At 39.3% G+C, this 24,678-nt stretch overlaps 2 protein-coding genes across 2 annotated transcripts in view; one reads left to right on the forward strand and one right to left on the reverse strand.

The window, feature by feature from the left end:
* Positions 1-723: 723 nt before the first annotated feature.
* Positions 724-8,207, reverse strand: tmem218 (transmembrane protein 218). The gene is made up of 3 exons (XM_079248292.1): positions 7,800-8,207; positions 5,646-5,748; positions 724-899 (listed from the first exon to the last, which is right to left on the reverse strand). The coding sequence occupies exons 1-3, from the start codon at positions 7,907-7,909 to the stop codon at positions 765-767; spliced, it is 348 nt and encodes a 115-aa protein (XP_079104418.1). The 5' UTR covers positions 7,910-8,207; the 3' UTR covers positions 724-764.
* A 3,643-nt stretch (positions 8,208-11,850) lies between these two features.
* Positions 11,851-24,678, forward strand: part of pknox2 (pbx/knotted 1 homeobox 2) — a 133,145-nt gene continuing 120,317 nt past the window's right edge. The window contains exon 1 of the mRNA XM_079247857.1: positions 11,851-11,867. The gene's annotated coding sequence lies outside the window, so the exon portion shown is untranslated. The remainder of the gene's footprint in view (positions 11,868-24,678) is intronic.

A 24,678-nucleotide genomic window follows, 5' to 3' on the forward strand; every position in this document is an offset into this window, starting at 1 on the left:
TTTAAAAAATCATAAGCAAATTTAAGATGTTAACCTTTACTATCCAGCTCCGTACTCTTAAAGCTATGTCTACTCTTAACTCAGTCATTTGGCACGAATAGCCAACTACACTGCCCGCTTCGTGTGTGTTGTTTTCTTGTATAGAACTAAATCCTAGAGATGAGCTCTGTTAATTACTCTTATGAATAAAACTCAGATTATTCTGAAATGTCAGATTATTTGCATTACTCTGATTAGCTGCACTGAAAGGATGCAAAAATAGATTAAATAAATTAATTCGGTGCATGTGTCTGGCCATTTAAAGAGCTACAAATTCAATCTCTTAGTTCAGACAGTTGTAAACAGCTCATCAGATGCTTCTTGAATTTTAATGAGTGTTTCTCTCCCAAGCTAAATGTGCCTGAGGATGTACCAGTAACAATCAAATCAAACAACCAAGTCGTGATGTTTTCATTCATAAAAAAAAGTATAGCAAGTGTTTTTTATTGTTAGTTGACAAGTTTATTTCCACTTTACACACATCAAGTAGAAATACTTTGTTTATGGTTTAGTTAATATAAAATGTAACTCAAAGCAACATCTATGGCAGTGTTGCTTTCTTATAAACAGCCAATAGCACACAAACAGTAGTCCTAGACGTTTCTGGCTCTTGGTCTGTTAAGGTGCATTGTTATATCTGTTTCTACACAACAGTAGAGCTTCTTGCAACACATCCAGCCCTGCATCAGAGTTGCAGTCCTGCTGCCATTGCCGACCCCAGCAGCTTAGTGTGTTCTTAAGGCTTTGGCATACACCGGCTCCAGGAAATGAAAGGGGAGCATGACGAAGAATGTCACCAGGAACACTGCGCTCGCCGCAGCCAGAAGCACGTAGCGGCCGATGAACAATGTGTCTACTATCTGCAAGGCAAAGAAACAGCGATTAAGAACAACACAGAAGTATTTATGCTTACACACTGTTTGGGGAAAAAGCTGATCATTTTAGTATTTACTGCTTTAACCACTAGATGTCAGAAGAACGCTTTGAAATGGATGCTGAAGCTGCAAACAGACTCTGAACTGCATCTGCATAACCTACAACTCACATAGAACCAGATCCACCAAAGCGTTTCCTTAAAAGCTGATCTCACTGAATAATTTACTGTTTTGTTGCACTGGTACGTGTACTGGTACAGCTGCACTGTGCAGACAGGTGTAGAGCCAGGAAAGATGGAGTCCAGTGGTCAAGGGCATGACTTTCGTTTTCTCACTTTAATAGGAAAAAAGCTACTTGTATAATAATATATCTAAAGGAAAAAAGAACGCTCTCTTGGGGACTTCTGTGAAAATGAATGCTGCCATATTGGTGATGACTTTCTAACATAGTGGTTCAGTCAAGCCTTCAAGCCTGCTGCAAACAAAAGCCAATGTTACTGACGATTAAAAAATGACCGATTTTTTTTCCTGATATTAATCTATTCATTCACATGGATTGACATCAGGAAAGTCCGCTAGACTTAGTCTGATTGTTGGACTGGGAGGACTCAGTGAGGAGGAAGAACTTTGACTAAATTCCTTCATGTTTTCCCAGTGAGATATTTCTCCCTTTCAGAGTTGTCCCACATGCATGATATGGTTGTTTCCCACACTGTGCTCTGAACCCAAAATGCACTTTGTTTTGTAGTCCGCTTCATGCATTTAGTCCACTTGAAACGGACCAAGATCTGTGTCTGTAGGAGGACCGAGTCTGCTTCTTTGATCTAAATCAGAATGCATTTTTTGCGTTTGCATTTCCCCAAACCAAGCGGACTATCCCGGCAAACGGACTCGGACTTGAAATAAAAAACCTCTGATGTGATCATGCCGTAAATCCTGCTCGTCTGGGACCCCTGCCCTGCACGTTCTAGTTGTCTCCACCTGATTCAGATCAACTCAGCTGCTTGTCAAGTTCTTAGTAAATGAGCCGATCATCTGAGTCAGGTGTGTTAAAACTATGGGAACCTCTAAAACGTGCAGGAAGGGGTCCCCGAGGACCCGGACTGAGAAACACTACTGGATTTATACAGTTCTATCAAAGGGAATTTACCTCTACAGTCTGAATATTTGTAAGGTGGAAAGCCAAACCGCTCGGGGTGATGAACATGGAGGTGATCCTATATCCCAGAGCTTTAATAGATTCTTATTTGACGTCTTTAAACAGTCGTCGATAGGAGGCAGTAAACTAACCCTCTCCTGTCTTTGTACGAATGAGCTACATGCAGCATCACTACTGCAAAACGCTGCACCTCAGCCGGCTTCTTCCTTAAAGCTACGTTTCTCTTCCCGCCCATGAGAGGCTTAGAGGACATTAATGACAACAGTAAAACACTTGTTTTAGTTTCAGAGTTATAGAAACACCTGAAAGACCGAACTTTGCTGCATTCAGCAGAGATGCTGTAACAGATTTAGGCTCATAAAATCTGGAACATGCAAGCTATGACTTGCGAAATGAAATCATTGTCTCTCGCTGACGTCATCCTAAAACATTACCTGCACGTCGTGCATGAGGAGGGGTCATGGTTTCATTTGTCAAGACTAAAACTCCAGCTCTAACATTCTGATATCCAGGTTATCAGACTTTAAAAGGAACAGCTGGAGTTAATCAGAAGGGATTTTTATTTTTCCAACCACAATGTTTTAATGTTGTAGTTTTACACAAGTTGCGACGTTGTTTGCGATCGCCAAGGACAGTTTGACTTTGGAGACTGTTTATGGTCACTTCTCTTCTGGATTTTCCTTTTTATTTTGGATTCAGTTGTTTCTTATCTGGACAGATGATCAGTGCACACACACACACACACACACACACACACACACACACACACACACACAGTGCTGCAGATCACACGAGTAAGTTGATTAAAAGAGGGAAAGCCAAATGAGTGGCAGATCGTTGTCATGTTGTTTCCGGCATCAGAAGTACTGAGTTAGATTAAAAGTTGCAAAATTCTTTCAACTCCTGGATGACTCTGGGTCCGTTTTTTAAAAAAAATATTTCCATCATGAACCCCCCCGTGAAGACAGGAATACAAACTGAGAAAACACCCTTAAGCCAGTATGATAGAGGAGCAGGAGCCTTACTGCTGTCTACAGAGAGATTTCACAGGGACTGTTGTGGAATGAGAGTAGGTGTGTGTGTGTGTGTATTTGTGTGTGTACCCGTTGGTATCTAGGAGAGGTGGGGATGATGTAAGCCATCTCTTATGGATGCGTTTAACACATCTCACTTTTTAATTTGCCAATTACGCAGCAAGCAGGAGCCCAAAGTGTGTGGGCCATGTTTTATTAATGCGCCACTGGGTGGGAGCAGGTGGGGGATGGGGTGTTGTATAAACCACCCCCACCCCCCCAAGTCCAAGACTGGTTTAATTGGTACTGTGATATTTCACTTTTGTTGAACAGCAAGAGATAAAAAAAAAAATGTGCGTCTCAGACAGATATTTCCATCCGCTTGCAGTAAAGTTGCAGGTTTTCAGTAAATCCGGATTAAAAGGAGCCAGAAACACAAAACGAAACCTTTTCCTCAGTTCTGTTATATTTACCATCATGCAAACTGGAATTCTGAGTTGAAACGGGAAACGTCAAGCCTGTTGAGAACTAGAGAGGCCGACACAAAGCCAGACGCTTTAAAACATCCTTTCCTAAAGCAGGTGTGGCTTCACTTCACATGATCTTGGAGGAAAAAACTGGGAAAGCCACATTTTCCTATTTGCATCTCCCACACTGCTGGTCTGGTATCTGCCGGCGCACAATGGCAGTAAAACATGAGCTGGCCAGGATGGGGCTCCGCTCTGCTATTTCTATGGGGTGGCAGCTTGCTTGGCAGATCCGGATGGCTTATTGGCACGACCCAGAGGCAACATGGGGGAGTGTTTGTTCTGTGTTGCTGTTGGACTAAGATAAAGCAGAACAGGCCTTTGCAACAAGCACATGCACAGAAGTGCACACAGTGGCACTATTTACAGGCATACAGCGCTGTGAACGGAGGCTGAGAGCAGAACTGAGGTTTTATTTAGAGGAGTTTATGTGCACAAACCTGTGCAAATAAAGGAAAATAATGTGTTCTTTTGTTACTGTGTATCATTTAATCATTTTGTTTGTGTTCTTGTAGGTGAGAAAATAAGTATATCTTTTATTTCCATGGTTTAATAGTTATTATTTATGTGTAAATTAATTTAACTGTGTCAAAATGCAGGATCCGTATATGACAATCTAAATACACCTCTTGCTTTCTGTAGGGTCTAAAATGCTTTTTAATAACTGATCATCAGTGCGAGTCTTCAGTAGCTCACTGATTTGGAGCATGCAGGTGTGTATTAACACCATGCCAAGGAGGAAAGACATCAGAAAACTGTTCCCTTCTCTCAATGGTCGACTTTAAGTTCAGAAAAGGATCAAATCATGCAATGTTCAGAAAACTGTAAAAACCCAAAAGCTATATTTCAGATTCTCCCGACTTCTGTTGATTGTTTAAGTTCACAACTGTACAGTTTACGGCTTGTGTAGCAGGAGGAAGCTGCTTCTCTCTGAAACACAGCGGCACAGCTTAGGCTTGGAAAGCTGCCTCTGATCAGACCACAAGACTTCTGGAACAATGTTCTTTAGCATCTCCAGAGTGGAGATGTTTGGTCATAAAGCCTTCATTTCACCTGTCAAGTACGGCGGTGGAGGGGTGATGATGTGGACTTGTGTTTCAGCAACACAACCTGGACGACTAAGTCACTCAATGGACCATGAACTGCCCTGTATACAAAAGTATATCAATAACATAAGAGCTGAAAAAGGAAAGATGTTGACACGGTCCTGTGCTCCAGACCTCAACCTAACCCTGACGCGTTGGGACCTAGCAGAGCTGTACTTCAACGAAAGCCTCAAACCTTGATGGACTGAAGCAACGTTGCATAAAGTGGGCTAAAACTCCTCTATAATGATGATGTGAGATACTGCTGTTAAAACTGGATTTACAAACCACTAAATCATGAGGTGTAGCTGTTTCTTCACACAGTACGTCTGTATGTTGGCTCAGGTTGTTGTTCAGTAATGACATTGTGATATGTCACCATACTGTTAATTTAAGGCAGTTTCTACCTCACTGTAAGACCTGGTAAAGAACCTTTTTAATGATTTGACTGATTGAAGTGACTGCATAAATCTGTCAAACATACATGTGAACTGGTCACTTATTGCAGAGCAGAGAGCAGGGAGAGAAACGTCATTATTCTGCTTGAGATGACACGAACAGTTTAGTTTCGGACTCTCGATCCTCATTTTTCACTCCAGACCCACCATTTGGTGGTAATGAATCCCAAATGGCATTACATCAAGGCTGAAAAAACCTTCCAGGCCCACTTTCACTTTCAAATAAGCCAGAATAACAGCCAATAACAATAGCACATGTCTCTGTATCTTTAATGCAGTAAATGGTCTGGTTTGGAACATTTTCCATCACAGCTTTGGCAGTTGTACACAGCGAACCCAAATCGCCTCTTATAATTAGCAAAATGAGAAATAAAACATGCCTATTCATGAGCAGAATGTGAATACTGCTGCTTTGCTGCTTAATTAAATCAACACATTTGAAGAAAGTGACCTTTTTGTTTGGGATTATATCTAAAAGAATGCTCTCACCTCTATCTCTTTGAAAGAGGAAGGAGTCTCGGGGCTGCGGGGGAAAAACACCAACACCAAAGTGATGGTGAGAGCCAGGAGGAAAACGGGAATTGTTCCTAACCTGAAAGGCACAGACGATTCAAAAGTTAGCACGACAGACTGAGTCTGGTCAGACGCTGAAAGTTATGACATAATCATCCATTACTTTAAAGAACGGCACTTCTTGTGTTTTTGATGTTTCGGCACTGAAGCGAGTTACAAAAAAGTCCTGCAGTGCAGCCTACGTGAGAACACACCTGTCCTAGGTCTTAACGTGTTTAGATTATAACAGAAGCACCACATGAGTTAGGAAGAGTCTAAGGGCCCAATGACTTGATAGGGGTTCTTAGAGATGTACAAACTATATAAGAAAATCATTAAACCTTCATTAAAAATCATACTTTTTTTTAAAAGGTTGTAATAAAATATAGCAGTAATATTAACTGATAAACCATTTATATTAAAATAACCTAGTTAGATGTATGTACTGTGATTTAACCCTTTATAGGGCACTTAAAGAAAGACCTTCAAATTAGACATTTTAACCTAAAATTGTCCTTCTGGTATGAATCAAGACCTCCATTCTGTTGTTACATTAACAACAACAAAAAAAAAATTTCACACTGAATATGAAAGGAAACAAAGTGATCAAAAATAGTCACTTGCCCCATTAAGGGTTAAACATAGCCCTCGGTCTTTATTATGCCCATGAAAAGCTTTTTTTTTCTTCATCAGCTTGAAGCAACTGAAGCAGAAACAAAAATCTAAAATTTGCAATCCAGTGGTGGAGTCGATGCCATTGTCTTTCATAGGGTCCAAAATTCCTGGCGGCGCCCCTGGACAATAATGAAGAGCAGAGACTGTGAGCTGCATGATCCAATGAATTCTTCTGTAAAGAAACTAATGGATTTAAATGTTTCACAGCATCTGAGTCCATTAAAAATACACTTGTGGTCAAGTTACCTTTATTTCACTGGAATCAGTGACTGCCTCATAGATCAGTGTTTAGAGATTATCAGGTTTTTCCCTGAGAAATTACCCAATTTCACAGAATTGGTCTAAAAATCAGCTCTGTATTCATTCACACAGGCCCCAGTGAAAGATAATAAAATTCCTTCTTCTTGTGTTTATCTGATTTCTATTTGACAAGATGGACTTTATATTAATAATATGGACTTTAAAAACAAAAACATTTTGGCTTGTTGTCTGCCTTGTGATTTTTCAGTGAAAAAAAATGTGTCCCTTGCCTCAAAAAAGCTTGAAAAACTGTCATAGATTAATGACAAGTTTACCTAAATTATTAATGGAAGAAGTTGTTCCATAATCATCTGTAGTTTGATCGAAACTCGAGTCGACATATAAATAGGATTTCATTGAAGACTGTTTGATTGTGAGATTCGCTCCCACATTTTCTGAGTCTGTTGTGGAGAGTGCAGTCAGCTTTGCAGCATCTGCTTGGGGTAGTAGCATCAGAACCAGAGACTTGAAGAGAATCAACAAACTGATCAAGAAAACTGGTTCTGTGCTTGGAGTAACTCTGGAGCCGCTGGAGCTGATTGTCCAAAGAAGAATGCTGCACAAGCTGATGAAGATGATGGAGGATTCTTCACACCCTCTCCACAACACAGTGATGAAACAACAAAGTGTGTTCAGTGACACAAGCTGATGAAGATGATGAAATTAAATGAAAAGAAAAATACTCTATTAATCCCTAAAGGGAAGTTTAATATTGTAGATAATAATTCACTAGAGGAGGTTTTGTTTCCGATGGCTGCTGGCAGGAATGATCTTCTGTATCTTTCAGTCTTGCAGCGGACCTGAAGTAGCCTCTCACTGAACACACTTTGTTGTTTCTTCACTATATTGTGGACAGGGTATGAAGAATCCTCCATCTTCATCAGCTTGTGCAGCATTTTTCTTTGGACAATCAGCTCCAGTCAATCACCAGAATGATGAAGGATCAGGAACAAGACCTCCTCTAGTTAATTATTATTATCTAATACAATATTAAACTTCCCTTTGGGGATAAATAAAGTCTTTTTAATTTAATTTCATTTGAGCTTTGTACTGCTAAACTGTTAACATCCCTCAGCAGTTTCTGTGGAACTGTTTAAAGATGGTTATTTAACTCACTTTGCAGATCCAGATGCTCTGAGGAGCATCGCTATAAACACCAGAGCCACAATCCAAACAAGGGCGAGGACAAACACGCCGGTACCGACTTGCAGGACTGTATCTGCCATTTCTTTATATATACGCAGTGATAATGCAGCTTATTTAAGACTGAAAAGTCAAAAAGGGATGATGATTATAGCGTGATGTTTATCTGTTTGTGGCATTAGCAGATTAATGGTTAGCTGGTGTTAGCAACAGTGGCTAACAATGCTAACCATGCCGTAATGTTAATTAGCTGTTGTTGCTACAGAATGCTACGTAGCGCGGCTATGCTAAGGCTGACAAAAACAAGCTACATATAAAATAGCATTTCAATTAATTAAAAAAATAAATAAATAAAAACAAATAGTTAATTGTCTGTTAAAAGATGACACGGTTAGGAAAATAAAGTGACACGCTCTCCGTAGCGTCATACGCTTCCTGGTAACCCCAAACTGAACAGTGATTGGTTGATATGCTAGCTAGTATATCCAATCAAATGCATTGTTACTTAAACACGTCAGTGTCTGTGAAACTGGGATGACTGGCGCTCAAAGAGCAGAACCAGTGAAGTGTTGAGATGCTACACGCACACTGTTTCATTTATGACTCTTATTATTGGAAATACCTTGGAAATGCAATGAGAGAGCTGACTAATGTGCATTGGAAGCCACAACTGAGCATAAACGCAAAGAAAGTTGACAAATACAGCGGAACACAATAAATTCCTGTACACTCAAAGTATTCCAAAGCATTTTGTTCTTTTTTTTCTTTTACTGTCAGTAGTTACTGCTACACTGTTTACAGAACAAAGTTACAGAACAAGCAAAGTGTTGATGCTGCACGCACTTTCATTTATGACTCTTATTATTGCAGACACATACTGGAATCCTTGAAAATGCAGTGAGAGAGCTGACTAATGTCTTCCACCAGTGAAAGATGCCTCTCGTTACCACCAATATGTGGGACTAAATCACTAGCCAGACTCTTTTCCTATGTTGTGCCACAATGGTGGAATGATCTCCCAAACTCTGTCCGCTCTGCAGAGTCCCTGTCTACTTTTAAGGGCAAGCTGAAGACTCAGCTCTTCAAGGAGCACTTCCACACTTAGTATAGCTATATACTGTATATTGGAAAGTTGGAGAACTTAGTCAAGTTCTTTGCAACAAACTTTATGGTATTAAATCTTTGTATTATAACATAGGTGATATTATGATGTGCGAAGGGAGTAAAGTAGCACTTCATGGAAGGACCTGCGTCCAACTGGACAGTCCACTAGCACCTTCCTATGATGTCCTCTTCTGTTTGATTTTGTGCTTGTGTTCTTCTCACTCATATGTAAGTCGCTTTGGATAAAAGTGTCTGCTAAATGACTGTAGAATAGAATAAAATGCAATGGAAACCACAACTGAGCATAAACCCGAAGACAGTTGACAAATAGTGCAGAACACAATACATTCCTGTACACTCGAAGTATTCCAAAGGATTGTGTTCTTTTTTTCTTTAACTGTCAGCAGATACTGGTACACTGTTTAAGTAGTTTGGGGCTCTTGAAGTAGATTTTTCCTGTCCTATGGAATAATGTAATAAATGTACAAAGTTCTGCTTTATGATTGTGCCCTGGAACATGATGCTGTTAAGCAAGGCAAGTTTATTTGTACAGCACCTTTCATGTACAAGACAATTCAAAGTGCTTTACATTAAACATTAAAAGCATTACAGAAAAAAAGCATCAAAGAAAATACAAATAACAAAATCATAATAAAATCTTGAATAATATTAAAATAATTACAAGCAAAGATTAACATGCAGATGTCATGCATAGGCGCATGAGAAAATAAATGTTTTTATCCTGGATTTTAAAGTTTCTACATTTGGTGAAAGTTTAATCTCCATTGGCAGATTATTCCACTTGTTTGCAGCGTAACAGCTAAATGCTGCTTCTCCATGTTTAGTCTGGACTCTGGTCTGGACTAGTTGACCAGAGTCTTTGGATCGAAGAGCCCTGCTTGGTTTATATTCTCTGAACATATCACAGATGTATTCCAGTCCTAAACCATGCTGGGACTTCTAAACTATCAGCACGGTTTTAAATCAAGTGTTAGGAAACAATTGTAACATTCATACATCAGTGACTGTAATACTCATTTAAAAGAACTAAGTTTTTAAAGTGTATAAAAACTGAAAAAAACTTTAAAATGAATGAATATCCAGTGAGAGAACATATAAAACCAGAACCATGTTGTGCACTGCTAGCTGACTTAATGAAACACAATAAACCTTTCTAAAGAAAAAACATTTTACTTAATTCTTCTGGAGGCATGGATTGTAACATGCAGTCAGTAGAAAGTGAAAAATGAGCTTAAATGGAGTCATGAGAATTAAAATTGTAAATCAGTGGGTTTTTAACGTTGCTTCCCTCTGACTGCTTTAAACTTAAATGGAAATAAAGAACAGATTTTATTAAAACCTAAGACTTGTACTCTAATTAGACTTACAATGTAAAACAATATTTAAAAGATAAATATCTAAGAGAAATATAAATTAAAATGCTTTCAATCAGAATATAAATAAAGTGAAATGAAATACTTTATTTTACCCAGAGGAAAATTATACAGAGCCTGTAATTGCTTTTCTAATTTTTTGCATTAGATTGAGCCAGACCTTCAGAAAGCCTGGAGAAGTTTGGTTTCCAGACCTCTGGAAAAGAGAAAAAAGATTAAAGTTGGGCTGCTTGGAAACAAAATATAAAATGTACTGAATTACTAACATTTGCTGTAATTATTATTCATTACTGTGGAGCAAAAAGTGTTAAACTCATGCAGGTTTTTGTTGTTTCCTTGCTCCAACACACCTGATTCAAATCAAATTGATTCAAAGGTTTGTTTCAGTCAGGTGTGTTGGAAAAAGGGTGCAGAAACAACCCGCAGGAAAGTGGACCTCATCAGTTAGCTGCTATCTCTAACTTGGCCACTAGATGTCAGTAATTTGTGCAACCCATCATTTTAAAGTAGCGACATTGGAAACCTCTGTAAAGGCTGAGTTCAGCGTTCACTTCAGCGTTTTGATGCTGGATAGTCGTGATAATTCACAGCTTTAAAGATGTTTAACAACCAAGAAGCAGGAGCATAAAACCCACAATTTAATTTTGTTGTCACTGTTTTCAGCTTCTTCAGCGTCATCTTCTACTGCTTTCTACTTGACAGTTTCAGCTTCGTCGTCTTCCTTTTCTTCTTCTCTGGTTTCTTCCTTTTGTGGGTTGTTTGTCAGCGATACAACTCAACACTGTTGCCAGTTTCCCAGTGGAATTAATGCTGTTTTATTCTTCATCAAATAACAGTCATAAGCCCCTTTAAAATGGACCACAATATTAATGTAACTAACAGGGAATCTATTTTCTGCGTCCAGCATGAACTGGCATTATTATTATTATTACCTTCAGGACATGTTCCTAAAAAGAAAAATACAAGTTGGACCCTCCAACTCAATCTGTTGGTTTTCTTATATAGGCTATTATTAATTGGCTTTCATTATGTTTTTTTTTCTGTCTGTAAAGCATCTTGAGATCAGGGCATTGCCCTGATTTGATTCTATATAAATAAAGTTGAATTGAATTAAACAAAACAGTGTGAAGAATATTAACTATAACCTAATTTTATGTTTGTAATGTTGCCACTAGGAAAAAAAAACACCTCTGAAATTTAAAGTAAAAAAATGATGCATTTTCGATTTTAAATGCTCTTTTCTATTTCTATGAATTTTTGAGGCAGCAATGCCGAAAAAAAAACAAAAACAAAAACAAACAAAAAAAGCAGGACACAAATGCAGCGTTTTGACACTTCTTTGCTTTCAGAGCCTTTCCCATGATTGCCGTATTTCCCACGGACACTGGAAGGCATCAGCAGCCCGGTGTTGTAGGAATAAAAAGAGGCGAAGGCATGAAGATGGAGGTGGGAGGGGCCTGGCGTCGCTGACGTCAGCGGCTGTGTGGAGGAGTATAGGCTGTGCTGTCAGCCCAGTGTCAGTCTGATGAAGATTGGCATGCAGGTAAGCTGTCATTCATTTTCAATGTCAGTGCATGGGAGCAGAGCTTTAGCACTTCAGCGTCCTTTTCTCCCCTTTCCCCCCCTTCATTCCAAAAGGCAGGACATTATTCATCCATCCAGCCAGCCAGGCCACAGTGAGGGGGGAGAGAGAGGGGGGAGGGAAAGAGAGAGAGGGAGGGAGGGAGAGAGAGAGTGAGAGGGAGAGAAGTGGAGAAGGGAGGGGGAAGTAAAAAAAGAGGGGGAGAAAAAAGGAGAGGGGAAGAAGAGGAGATGCGTTTTGTGCGGGACTGAAAGAGCAGTGTGTTCTCCTTTTTCCTGCGCGCGACTCCGTGTTTGGATTGCTTTCCATCAAAAACCAAACAAACAACAAAAAAACAAGCAAAAAGACTGTAGATCGCGGTGATGTTTGTGATGCAGACATGAAGGATGCCATCGCCGTGCTTTGTGCGCGTGGGGCTGTCAGTAAAAGGTTGGAAATGAAGGGAGGAAAGCAGCAGGATGGACAGAATGAACGCATGTTTGCGGGAATGCCGCTGGTTTTGCACGCCTTTCCTGGCTGCTAGTTCACCCGCAAACGTTTGCGCACAAAACCTGCCGTGCATTGCGCGTTTTGGTGATACTGGAATTATGTAAATGCTGAAGTTAAACCTAGAATTGATGCAAAAATGTGTTTTGTTTTTTTTTTGTTTTTTTTTTAACTGGGAAAGTTTTTGATGGTTTAAAATGTCTAAAAAAAATCAGCTTGTTTTGACACAAACAGTTTAATTGAATCTAAATGTATGCACACCTTGTTTCTCTGTTAGAAATTTAATTCCAGTTTGTGTTTGTTTGTGTAGCAGTTTTGAGACAAAAACAAATAACAGCCCGTTTACAGTAAAGAAACACACCAACAAGTTGAGAATTTAGCTTCTTTATTTGTTTGATTATTATCAACAATTAAAAAAAAAAAAAAAAAAAAACCCAAAAAACTCAGACTTTTTATTCCTTTAGTCATACATGTGTAACGTCTGGTAAGCGTGTTTATTTTCTGTTTAGTCCCAAAGCTGATCAGAAAGACCCAAACAAAAGAAAAATCCTTATTTGTGTGCATGAAAAGGTCACACGGGGAGTCTGACACGCTCGCTTTTCATGGTGAATTCCTGATTGAAGTGTTTGTGCATCTCAGCGAGTTCTCATGTTTGCTCTGCCCTACAAACCCTCCCTGGACTCAACACTGGCCTTCTTTGTGTGCTGCTCCCCACTTTCTGCTACTTTACTCCACATTTTGCTTGTGTGACTGTTTAGTTTGAGTTGGTTGCGACTTATCAGAGCCTGCGTCTCCTCCGAGTCGACTTGCAAGTTTTTCCAGTGTCTCGGTCCTCCTGCCAGTCATTTCACTGAGCTGCTTTTTTATCAGCTTTTTCACATCAACCCCAGAATATTTTCACACGGCGGCTGATAAACATGCAGATTTCACATTTTCAAAGTGAAGTGATGGAAATAAAACTTTTACTTTCATCAACTGTATTAAAATGTTTTGGCCTTTCTGCCATAGGAGCACATTAGCTTAACTAAATATGCCTGAGCTATTTGTTTACCAATCATCTGTTTCCTTGAGAAAATACGACTTGAGCTCCGAGCATCAGAAAGTAGATCCCATGAGGATCTAAACTAGCGCCCCATGTGTCAGTAAACGCCTTGACAGACATTGTTGTGTCTTTGAGTCACATTTTGAAAGTCTTAAAACCAATCTGCTACTTTTTTACTCCATTCCAGTGATTGTGTACCTTTTCAGTGGGTGATTCAGCCGGGAATGAGTTTCAGCTCAGAATGCATCATCACCCTCATGAGATGTTTGTTCTTTGTTGCGATGCACCCCACGCTGCTCTGCATATTGTCAGAACTGGATAATGCCAATTTAGTTTATTCACCAAACCCTGCTGAGATCTTAATTGATGATTTGTGTCATTGGACAAGCAGCCCAGGGGCATATTTGAGGGCTGGAAAATACTTAAGCGCCATTTGCATATTCCCATTTCTCCTATATGAGTAAATTACATGATGAGGTGCGATGCTGTGCGTTCCTGCAGCTTTTGGGGGGGATAATCACTAATAAAGTGATTCAGTTACACTAAATGAAGGAAGTAAACAGAGCGAGGAGAGCATGTGTCGCAAACCGATTCCAGCATTTCTATATGGCAGCGAAGCAGTTGAGGGAATTAAACATGCCATTTCCCTTCACCTTTGCCTCCAGTTGCACCCTGCATGGTGCCACAACCAATTCATGATTTCATTTCTTTTTTTATGACGATTGCAGCTTATAACACAAATGGTTCTTTCCAACAGGAGTCCATTTTTCCAGCGCTCTAACTGTAAAATGTCTAATTTTTCTTTGTTTTTTTTGTTTTTTTTTGTGCATGCCTAACTGGTTTAAATCCAGCTGGAGAAAAACAGAGAGCATGTTCAGAATTATTCATAAGGCTTCAGTCTGCTGGTTATCCTCAGAGGAGAGCATCTAGGTCCTGTTCCGGTGATGTCGGCTAGTTTTTTTTCTATGTTCAATAGTGCAGCAATTCTTAAGACAGTTGTGTTGCGTTGCATGTTTTGGCCCTGTCTGGGCCCTCGCAGGTCATGCCCAGTAAGCCCGTTTGATCCCTATTGCTCTCGAGAGCAGGCAGAGGCCTGTTTATACCGTCAGACAGCACAGCTTAAGGACAGCCCTCGCACGCTTTTCGCCCTGCTCGTTCTGCAGCCAGCCAGCGCTGCGCTGGCATGGCTTTAAGTAAGCCACCGGGGAGCTGGTCGGAGGGAGATGGATTGGCTTGATTTATGCTTCAAGACGAACAGCAGGCAAATTCAATGATTTTTCCACATACTGTCAACATCACAGGGTTTTGTTTCTGCAAGGACCAATGAAAATACAGATGTATGAAAATGCATGCTGCGAGGAGCTGCGGATGAGTTTGAAAGGCAAAATCAGGCATTGATGATAAATTATGACTGAAATGTGTCTTGTAACTCCTTACTGACACGACAGTATCAATGAATTGAGTTTAGATCAGGATCGTTTGATGAGAGAGGTGAAGGTGAAGAGGGTTTCAGCACCGGAGGCTTAAAGGAGGTTTTTTTTTTTATTTTGTTGTTGCTGGAGCTCAAACTTCTGTTGGAGAGAATCATGTTATTATTCCACATCAGTTTGGTCAGGAAGTTCATGCCGCCCTGGTTCTGAAAATGATGTGACCTAGAATAGTTTTTTAAAAAAAAATTTCTTTATACCAGTTTTGCGGAGTTTTCTGATATTACACCACCCCCCCCCCCCCCCCCCCCCCCCCCCCCCACACACACACACACACACACACACACACACCCCACCCCACCCCACCTTTTAATCCATGCGTTTACATGGAAGTTTTAATTCTTGTTTAATTCTGAATAAAAGTTAATTCCGCTTTAAACTGATGAAAAACGACCATGTAAACACTTTATTCCTGATGCTAATTTCTATTGGGAATTAAACTTAATTCCGATGTAAGCATCTGGTTTATTCGCATTTTAACTCTGAACTATTTAATTCCTCTGTCATGTAAACCTTCATTCCTCTCTTAAGTTAATTCTGGTCGTTCTGAGCATGCTCGTTACCTCGTCCTGTCCCGATGACGCGCGTTGTTTTGCCTCCCGTGTTCGGTGGTCTGTCTTTCTTCTCCTTCTCAGTTGCTGCAGAAAGTGAAGTAGTATGCTGGTGTTGAGCTGCTACTTCATATTTATAATGAAAATAGTGGTGAAACTGGTACTTATTATGTAGTTTTTACAAGTTACGACTGAAAAGACGAGAAGCAGGGAGCCAACTTTGTTTATTTCCGGTATACGTCATACGTCACGTGCACCCTCTGTCCAATCAGAACCCTTCCCAACCCGCCGCTCTAAAGAGGAATTAAGTAAGGACGTGTTTCATGTAAACATTCATTCGGAATTATTATCTTCATGTAAACTCGTAAGAGAATAAGTTAATTCCAAATTTTTTAATTCCGAATTATTAATTAAAAAACACCATGTAACCGTACCCAATGTAGCTAATCTTAAGGTGAAGTTACCAGTTCAGATGGTTATACACGTCAGATATGACAACTGATCTCATTCTTATTTTAAACGACTTTTTAAAAAAAACGTGTTAAACAGTCAGATCAGGGATGAAAACATAACACCTCGTCTGTCTGAGATGTCCTCACTTCCTCTCAGATTATTACTGTTTCTTGTATTGATCAACATTCTTCCTGTTGTCTGCAGTTGGAATAAAATACAGACAAACATCTTTTAAAAGGACAAAAGAAACGAATTGTGAAATGCTTCCTGTTTTGTTTTAGGATTAATTTTTATAGAAGTTTCTGCTTGTTTTAAGGCTCTGGATCAGGAGTCTGCTAGCTGTGAGGCTCTTTGGCTTTCAGGGAAACCATGGTGTAATTCTGCACTGGAAGGATAAATCTGGATTCATTGACAACTTTATTTGTGCTGAGAAATTAGCAAACAACAAAAATCAGCATTGAAACCCATCTCCAGAACAATAACACAGTAGTGTTGAGTGACAAAATGTAATTTCAGAATATCTGTGGAAATCTGAGAAGTGCGTACGCTCAGATAATGTCTTCTATCCCGCATGTCTTAAATCCCCTTTATGCTCTTATGTACGTAAATGGGGACGTCTATTTTGAAAGTTTTCATATGTTGCCATTCTTATGCTTCCTTGCACTTTTTTTTTCGTTGCCATAGTGAAGCCTACTAGTGAGCAGTGATGAGTTTTATGTTTGACTCTGGTTGGTAGCAGTGATGCACCACTATAAAGTCCAAAAACACCAGAAGAAGAATAAGACCCTGTTTTTGCTGTTTAACTTCTTCTGTCTCTTTTCATACACTTTTTTTCATTGATCGTCTTCATGTTTCTTTTCTTCTTCTGTGGTTTGTTCCTTTCACTGGTTGTGTATCAGCTATACAACTCAGCCTTGCTCCTTGTGATTTCCGTCGGCACTGCTCTGTTTTTTGCATCCAGTAACGGCTAACTAAGCTTCTGAAATTAAGCGCATAACTTAACCAGGAGTTGGACCAAGCTGACCGTATCCATCTTCTGTGTCGAGCATGAATGGGCCTTTTTAGATGTGTTCCTACTCCAACACACTTGACTTTAGATTGATGGACTTCATCATCAAGTTCATTGCAAGCGTGTCGTTGAGCCACCCACATAGTTGAGGTGTGTTAAAGCCTGTAAGGCGGTGGGTCCAGAGGACCAGGAAATGGAAGTCACAGCCGCTTAAATGTTTAAGATTCAACCATAAAGAATTTATTTTTTTTTTTTTTACCACTGGCAGTTCTTATGATCTATTGGCTCTAAAATGACGCCTGCTAACTGGCCAGTGTCTAACCAGGTTGGTTAAAATGAGTGGATAAAATTATTTGTACAAGTTGAAGTGAATTATCTTTTTCTTTTAAATCATCCCTCTTTCCCTTTTGACATGTATAAGCATGTACCGACCATGATCACAAAGGCGGAATATCTCTATTGATGCATTATATTTACTTAAGCAGTTGTAGGTTTTGCATTTGGTCTCTTACTGTACTGAAAATAACTGAACCGTCACCTTTAAACTACATTACAGTATGCACCAAACAGTCATTTATGCCTATCTAGACACCTTGACTATCAACAGATAAATGGCTTTGACAATACGGTTGCAGAATTTTGGATATTAAGTTGAACTGAATTAATTACATCATAGTCAAACTAGTGATTTACCATCATCTATAAAAATCAATCTGGCAAAGGAATGAAAAGTTTTCTAAGAAGGCAGAAGTGTAGCTTTGTATCAGTTTGTCGATTCCCTCGTGCATCTTTAACTTGATGTTTACATGTTTCATATCCTTTTAAAAACATACTGCTTCTTAAAGTAATCCAGCTGGCGTCGCCTGCCATCTCGTGTACACAGAAAAAGTATTTCAGCTGGAGATTTACTACGGAAACTTAGTGTTACAGAAATGCAATCTGCAGCAGAAAGGGATGTTTTTTATGTTTTCTATCACTGCACAACAAACTTATTGTTGCATATTGTTATAAAAACTTTGTCTGAAGTTTTTCTAGCAAAACATCCTCAGCTGGGAAAAAAAATGTCCATGTTAGGGAGGAAAAGAAATCCATGTCAGTCCTTTAGAAAATGAAGGTGCTCTGCACATTTCAATCAAATTCCCTGCATACGGTCCCCAAAGAAACTTTTCAGCATGCTCATATCCACACAATAACAGCGAATGTGCGCCTGAACGGTGAACAGCGCAGCATGGAGCGAGTTGGATAAAGGCTTTAGTCATTAGGTAATGATTTTAGCATCAGCGCTCTGATTGTGTGCCTATTTTTCAGACAGAGGAAATGAAAACCCAGCAGGCACACATTCTCCAAACCGAGAAAAAGTCAAGCAGCAGAACGGAAAAGAAGTCCAATACCGATTGGGTTTTCAGCAGTAGGCTACACACACACACACACACACACACACACACACACACACACACACACACACACACACACAGACGCAGTGTTTACGGGCTGTGAAATGTGTCAAGAGGTCCATCAGAGACAACCTCACTCCATCCTCAAATTTCATCAGAGATGAGTCCATCTGAATACATTCTCTTATTACTTTTGGAGTGAAAACAATTAAATCATATTATTTTTAGACATCTGAGATTATTATTCAAGGATCAAAGAAGCAATAAAATTAGCAACAGCTTATCATACATTCTGCATTTGAAGACCTTTAACATGACTGTGAACCTCTTTGTGCCTTCGGTTCTTATCTCTGGTGGAATGTAGATAATCCTTATAAATGAGCTGAGCTTCACACAGAGAAATATGAAGCCTGCCAGTAAATCCTGAATTTATTATAAATGGGAGAGCTGGTAACGGCTGAGCTGAGTGAGCTTCAAAATCTTTGATTTGATTTTGAATTCAGCTGCAGATTATTGAAAAGAAAATCCCACCAAGCACTTTATGGTTGTGTAAATGCTCATTTTTTAAAGAAATGAATAAGCTAACGGGGTAAAATTGCGGCTGTTAGAGTAATACCAACAGAAATGGTTGAACTGGTTTGTTTTGTCTGCTAATATCACCATCTCTACAAAAACACTAAGTCTCCAGCAGTGGCTAGCTCATGCAAAACACAAACTATTTCTGTGGGACCTTAGTACTACTTTTATGTTTCAATTTTTATGTGCTCAGTAATGACGACAATCTGTATCATGTGTTGAGGGTCAGAGAAACATCTCAAACCTGCAGCACCTTGTCCCTCATGGTGCAGAGTTGGACCCACCGGTTTTAGACATTTCCCTGCTTCAGCACGCTGAACGAGGACCAGTGTTGAATCAGCTGATACAACCCAACATCATGCTTGCAGACTATGTGTCTTTTAATGGTCTTCAGAGCGAATTGTGTGAATAGTAAAACTGTTCTCCATAAAGGAAACGTTTGCATTGTAAAAATAATGTATTACAGTCCGAAAAGTGATTGGTTTCTAAAACTAATCTGGCTAAATGCAACCAAGAAGTGACAAAATAATTTGGAGTTAGTTACTTTACAACTGAACAGCACTTGTAAACAGACTCTTGTCATATTTTGATCTTGCACCAAGTTGAATCCTCATCTGACTCCATTTTTGTCCACCAGCCTTCACTTGACAGTCAGTCAAAGCTGAATGAAGAGTAGCTGGTTAACATAGATGGTCACTGGTTCACATTTTGCCACTTGCATGCTTATTAATACACAACCACATGAAACATAAACCATTTCTGTTTCACTGTTTTGTTTTGCACACGTGAACAAATGTAGTTATTCCATTATAATTGGCTTGTTAGACCTGGCTGCTGGGCTGCAGGTACTGTTGCCAGCAGGAGAGCTGCTATGTCTCCCCGCTCTGAGTCATAGAAACCTTTATTACAAAGTTGGAGACAGGTAAAGTTTTATAGCTGGGCACACCAACTATTTCTATAAGCACACTTATATTCCTTTTTTTGAAGTACACTTGCAGTTCCAGCCAGCTGAAGTTATTTTTTCCTTGTTTAGTGCTGCAGGATGAACGCACATAAAACCGGAAAAAGGTGCAGTTCTGATGAAGTGGAGATGGACTTTTACAATCATTTCACATGCAGAGCAGCCTGAATCTGTTGCACTTTGAATAGAAATGCTGCAACGCTGCAGTCCTGACCTCCAAACTGTTTTTTTTTTTTTTTTTAAAGAACACAACTCTAACTTTAATTGTCCTCTCCTCAGTTATCATTCAAGCGTGTTGCTCTTTCTGCCTCTTTCATCTCATTTGAATGTTTCAGCTTATTGCACTCTAGGATGCCATTGATCTGAAGGACAATATTCTCATGCAGTCTGTGGCTGTTCCTCTCTGTCTGGCTTTAGATTTAAACAAAAGTGTCTCCCTTCAAATCCATTTGTATACCTTGCTGTTAATCTTCAAGTGGTCTTAGATAAGGACTGGTGAAACACTTGTTAGGTGAAAAAGCAGCTTACCAGTAGACTTAAGTAAAAAAAAAAAAAAAACATTGGACAGTGGCAAGGACAGAACAATTTGACCTAATGCTTCCACAGCGATCGCTCTTATTAGCTGCAAATGATGTCCTTTATGTAGTGCTGCACCCTGCCATAAAAACGCCATGATTTTATAGCAACACGGGCTTCAGTGGAAGTGCATTTCTCTTTCCACTGGAAGGTTATATCTGTTCCTGCATTTCATAAGTCTTGTCACTCGAGGAGGACTACACTGTCTTTATTCCTGCATCATATTTCATGATGGCCTGTGGCATGCTGGATATATCAGTGCTATGGGATTCATATCGGTGCCCACAGGATCAAAAGGCCTCTCGTACTCTGATGCAAAGTCCCATTTTAACCCAGAGGATAATTGTTTAGCAGGTAGTTTTTAATATGAAATGGCACCATAGCTCCTTTGCAAAACACTCCATCCACTTACAGCTGTGGTAAGCGAACGTGCATTTTACTATTCCTGAAGAAAGTTATGATGCAAAATGTAAAATTAAAAAAAAGGAAACTGAATAAAAATGATTTTAAAATCTCAAACAAAATAAATATATCAGATGTTAAAACTGATATTTTATGATGTTATTGGGAATATGAGGTTATTTTGAATCAGCAGCACATCTGTTAAAAGTAGTTCCAGGCTGATGTTAAACGTTTTGTTGCTCGTCTTTTCACAAATGTCTGTAGTTCAGAATGCTTTGTATTGAAAGGTCTGAACCGCAGGCAAGTTCAGTTCAGTTCAGCATCTGGACTCTTCTCATGAGAAGCCATGCTGTTGTGATGGATGCAGTTTGTGGTTCAGCATGGTCTTGCTGAAATCTGCAAGGCATTCCCTGAAAGAGATGTCTGAGTCAAAGTAGATGTTTGTGTTGAGCCTTTATGTACTTTTCAGAATTGATGGTGTATTTGTGTAGCTTGACTTTTTTTTTTTTTTTCTTAAACAAATTCTTATCTTTTTTCACATGCAGAACCCTGGACGACTCATTTTTATTTTACAAGTTAAAAAAAAGCATCATTTGAAGCTCCAACTTCTGGAATCATGTACTGACATAGATTGCAACTTGTTCCGATAAGCTTGTGTTGCGGGTTTGTTTTACACGTCACAAACTACTAAATAAAAATTAGGCATTAAAGATTACAGATGAGCTTTTTAAGCAAAAATATTTTTTGAAATTGCCAAGAAATTTAGTTATTCTATAAATATCCCCCACCTGGCAGGAATCTGTTAGCACTGTGTAGCTAGCATCGTCATGTACACGCGCTGTTGTCTTTCCATTCTGAACGCAGTGATCAGTAGGGGTGGGAAAATCGAATCGAAAAATTGAAAATCCGGATTTTTTTTGCTTCACAATTTTAAAATGGATTTTTTGTGACAAAAATCAATTTCTTTTTAAAATAAAAATAATCCATTCTAAAATTCTTGTCATTTTGTTAGTCTTTATTGATCTTTTTACTTGTCATCTTGGGTATTATAGCAGCAGAATGATTGTCTAGCTAATGTGTTGGTTTTTCCAAATTGAAATCAAGGAAAATGACGAGTAAAAAAAAAAAAAAAAGATTTATACATTTTGTTTTTGTTTTTCATCTACAAAAATCAGCAATATCAAAGATTATGATAATCGCAATTTAAATCAAATTGGCACAAAAAAAAAAATCGCAATCCAATCGGGACAAAAGCCAGTCGTCACAGCCCTTGTGATCAGTAGGGGTGGGAAGCACGTGTGAGGTTTTCATCGGTGTGCTGCTTTTTTCATGACTTTGATCGGCAGGACATCTGTGTGGATTAGAGTATGTGACGACATGATGGTTGCACACGACTCTGGTGAAGAGGCAGCTTTATATTCTCGCTAGTGGAGTTTTACCTGCTGTAAACGCTTTCATCAGAATTCTGCTGACGATTTTTCTTGATGTAAACTCAGTCAAATGTCGTCTTTCTCGAAAACATTTATATCCAATAAAACCGATAGAGACATGTCTTTAGCTAACACGGCTAAAGTTGTCTTAATGTTCACTGTTTCTTCTTTCAGACAAAAGTTAAGGAGATTTTATTCTTTACATTGACACTTTTCACTGAAAGAAATCAGTTATAATTTAGCTATTATCTTTGAAATGATGCTAGCTAAGTGCTTATCATGTGTAATATCAAACTTTATTGCCAACTACTGACTGCTGATTTGTGGATGGACCTTCTGTTTGCTGGCAACACTGTTTCTACTCATGTTAGACTGCTGAATTACAGACTCTACATGGCAGAAGTTGCTTTGGATCCTATTTTCATTCTTTTTCTTGACGAGGTTTCACACAAAACTTTTTTGCCATTTTTCTTAAGTTTTCAAAGCTTAATATATAACAGCTGGATTTCAACACATTGGCTGTTTCTGAAAGCACACCTGGGCTGGTTCAACGAAGGAACCCAAGATGCCAAAGTTCAGCTTTGTTCGTCTAAGTCACTATTTAAAAAAAAAAAACCCACATTCCTTGTGAAATATGATTATGGTTTGTAAAACATCACAGCTTGACCTTAAATAACCATTGAAATAACATCTCATATCTTTTTTTAAAACACATAAATGGACATTATCAGTAAAACCTTGATCTGGTGTGTGTGTGTGTGTGTGTGTGTGTGTGTGCATGAAATCTTGAAAATCCCGGCACTTTCTGACTACAAACGTGTTCCAACATGGCTAAATGTCTGCAGAAAAGTCATTTCTGCAGAATTATCCAGCAACTTGATTACTCCCGACATCAGCTGTCCGTATGAAACGCATGGCGTGCTATGATTGCCGTCTTGGCCGTATCCATCGCCCTTCCTTTCTCCTCTCCTCACTTCATTACATTTACAACATTATGACTTTGCTGACAGTGTAAGGAAACACGAGCACCTCTGGTGTTAACCTGCAGACGACCGGGGGAGAACCGACGGTTCTTTTGTCTCTCCTACATAAAGACTTGTCTTTTACCATTTGGTAGAAAGAACCTGATGGTCCTTTTAACACTGGTCTGGGACTGTTATGTGTTATCTTCTTGATTATTCTGGGCTTTGCTGCATGGTCACATCGTATTGCAGCTGGCCTGAGGCTTGAACTCTGCAAATAGTCATGAGTCAACCAGAGATGGATGGAAAAATGAGGTTTTTTGAGTTGACGATGTGTCACCAAAATGTGGTTTTAGTTTAAGGGACAGAGAGTATAATGCATCACTGTTGTTTCTTTAAAAATATAATTAGAATAATAAATATCTGATTATATAACTCCCCCCCCCCCATTTGCTCTCCTTTTGAAATGCTCTTTCCTTTTGTCTTTTCTTTGGCCTGTAGCTCAGACTCAGCCCAGCTCGCTTCTTATTCATAATCTCCAGAGTAGCTGCGAAACGTTCCTCTCCCTTCGCCATGAGCAAAATGCAAGCCAGCATATTAAACCCTGTTAAACTCTGTTTCCAGGCTGCCTTATGCAATCAAACAAAAGTTTAATTTATAAGGAAAAGTCAAGCCAAGCAGGCACAGGAAAAAAAAAATCAATTACCGCTCTGTTTCCTGTGATTTGTGGTGGCACACACATAATTTGTCAAAGAAAGCTGTACTGTGTTAAATCTGTTTGTACAGCGGTGCAGGCGAACCGCACGCCAGCTCAGATTTTAGAAGTGGTAATATTTAATGACTCTACAACGCGCGTGTGATTTTGCAAGCGCTCGGCTCTGAGCACCACTCCTTCCCCCTGTTTAGTGTCCTTTCTGATTTGCTGCTGCTGACGAGACCCGAGGCTTCGAGTCGCGGCGCTTTTCAACTTGTAATGTAAACATGTCAGATTTGTGCAGCATGTGAAGAGGTTCGGGGAGCAGTTATCATAACAGAAACGCTGCTGGAAATCAGCATGGAAAAAAAAAACAGCTGTACCTAAAACCTCTTTAGTTTCACAGCCTTAATCTTACTCATGTTTTTTTTTTTTAGTGTTAAAACCAACAAATCTTATCTGTATGTGCTTAATCAAGGAAATATTTCTAAAGTGTAATCAGGCTGCGCAGACATCATCCCGCGTGTTAGTTGCATCTCAGAGTGGGGAAAAAAAGGGAAAACCAGACCGAACCCCCTCTTTCTCCATCCAGACTTCTTTCCACTACAAAGAATAATTACTTTTTCCAACTCCCTCTCCATAATTAGTTACTACTCTTTTATCTTATCTAAGTGCGCATAATTATCACAGTCATCATATTAGATTATTTCATGCATAATAAATGAACTCAAACTGTGTGTGGGGTAATT

This window comes from Telmatherina bonti (assembly GCF_933228915.1).
Source record: "Telmatherina bonti genome assembly, chromosome: 10".
In the NCBI taxonomy this organism is placed as follows: Eukaryota; Metazoa; Chordata; class Actinopteri; order Atheriniformes; family Telmatherinidae; genus Telmatherina; species Telmatherina bonti.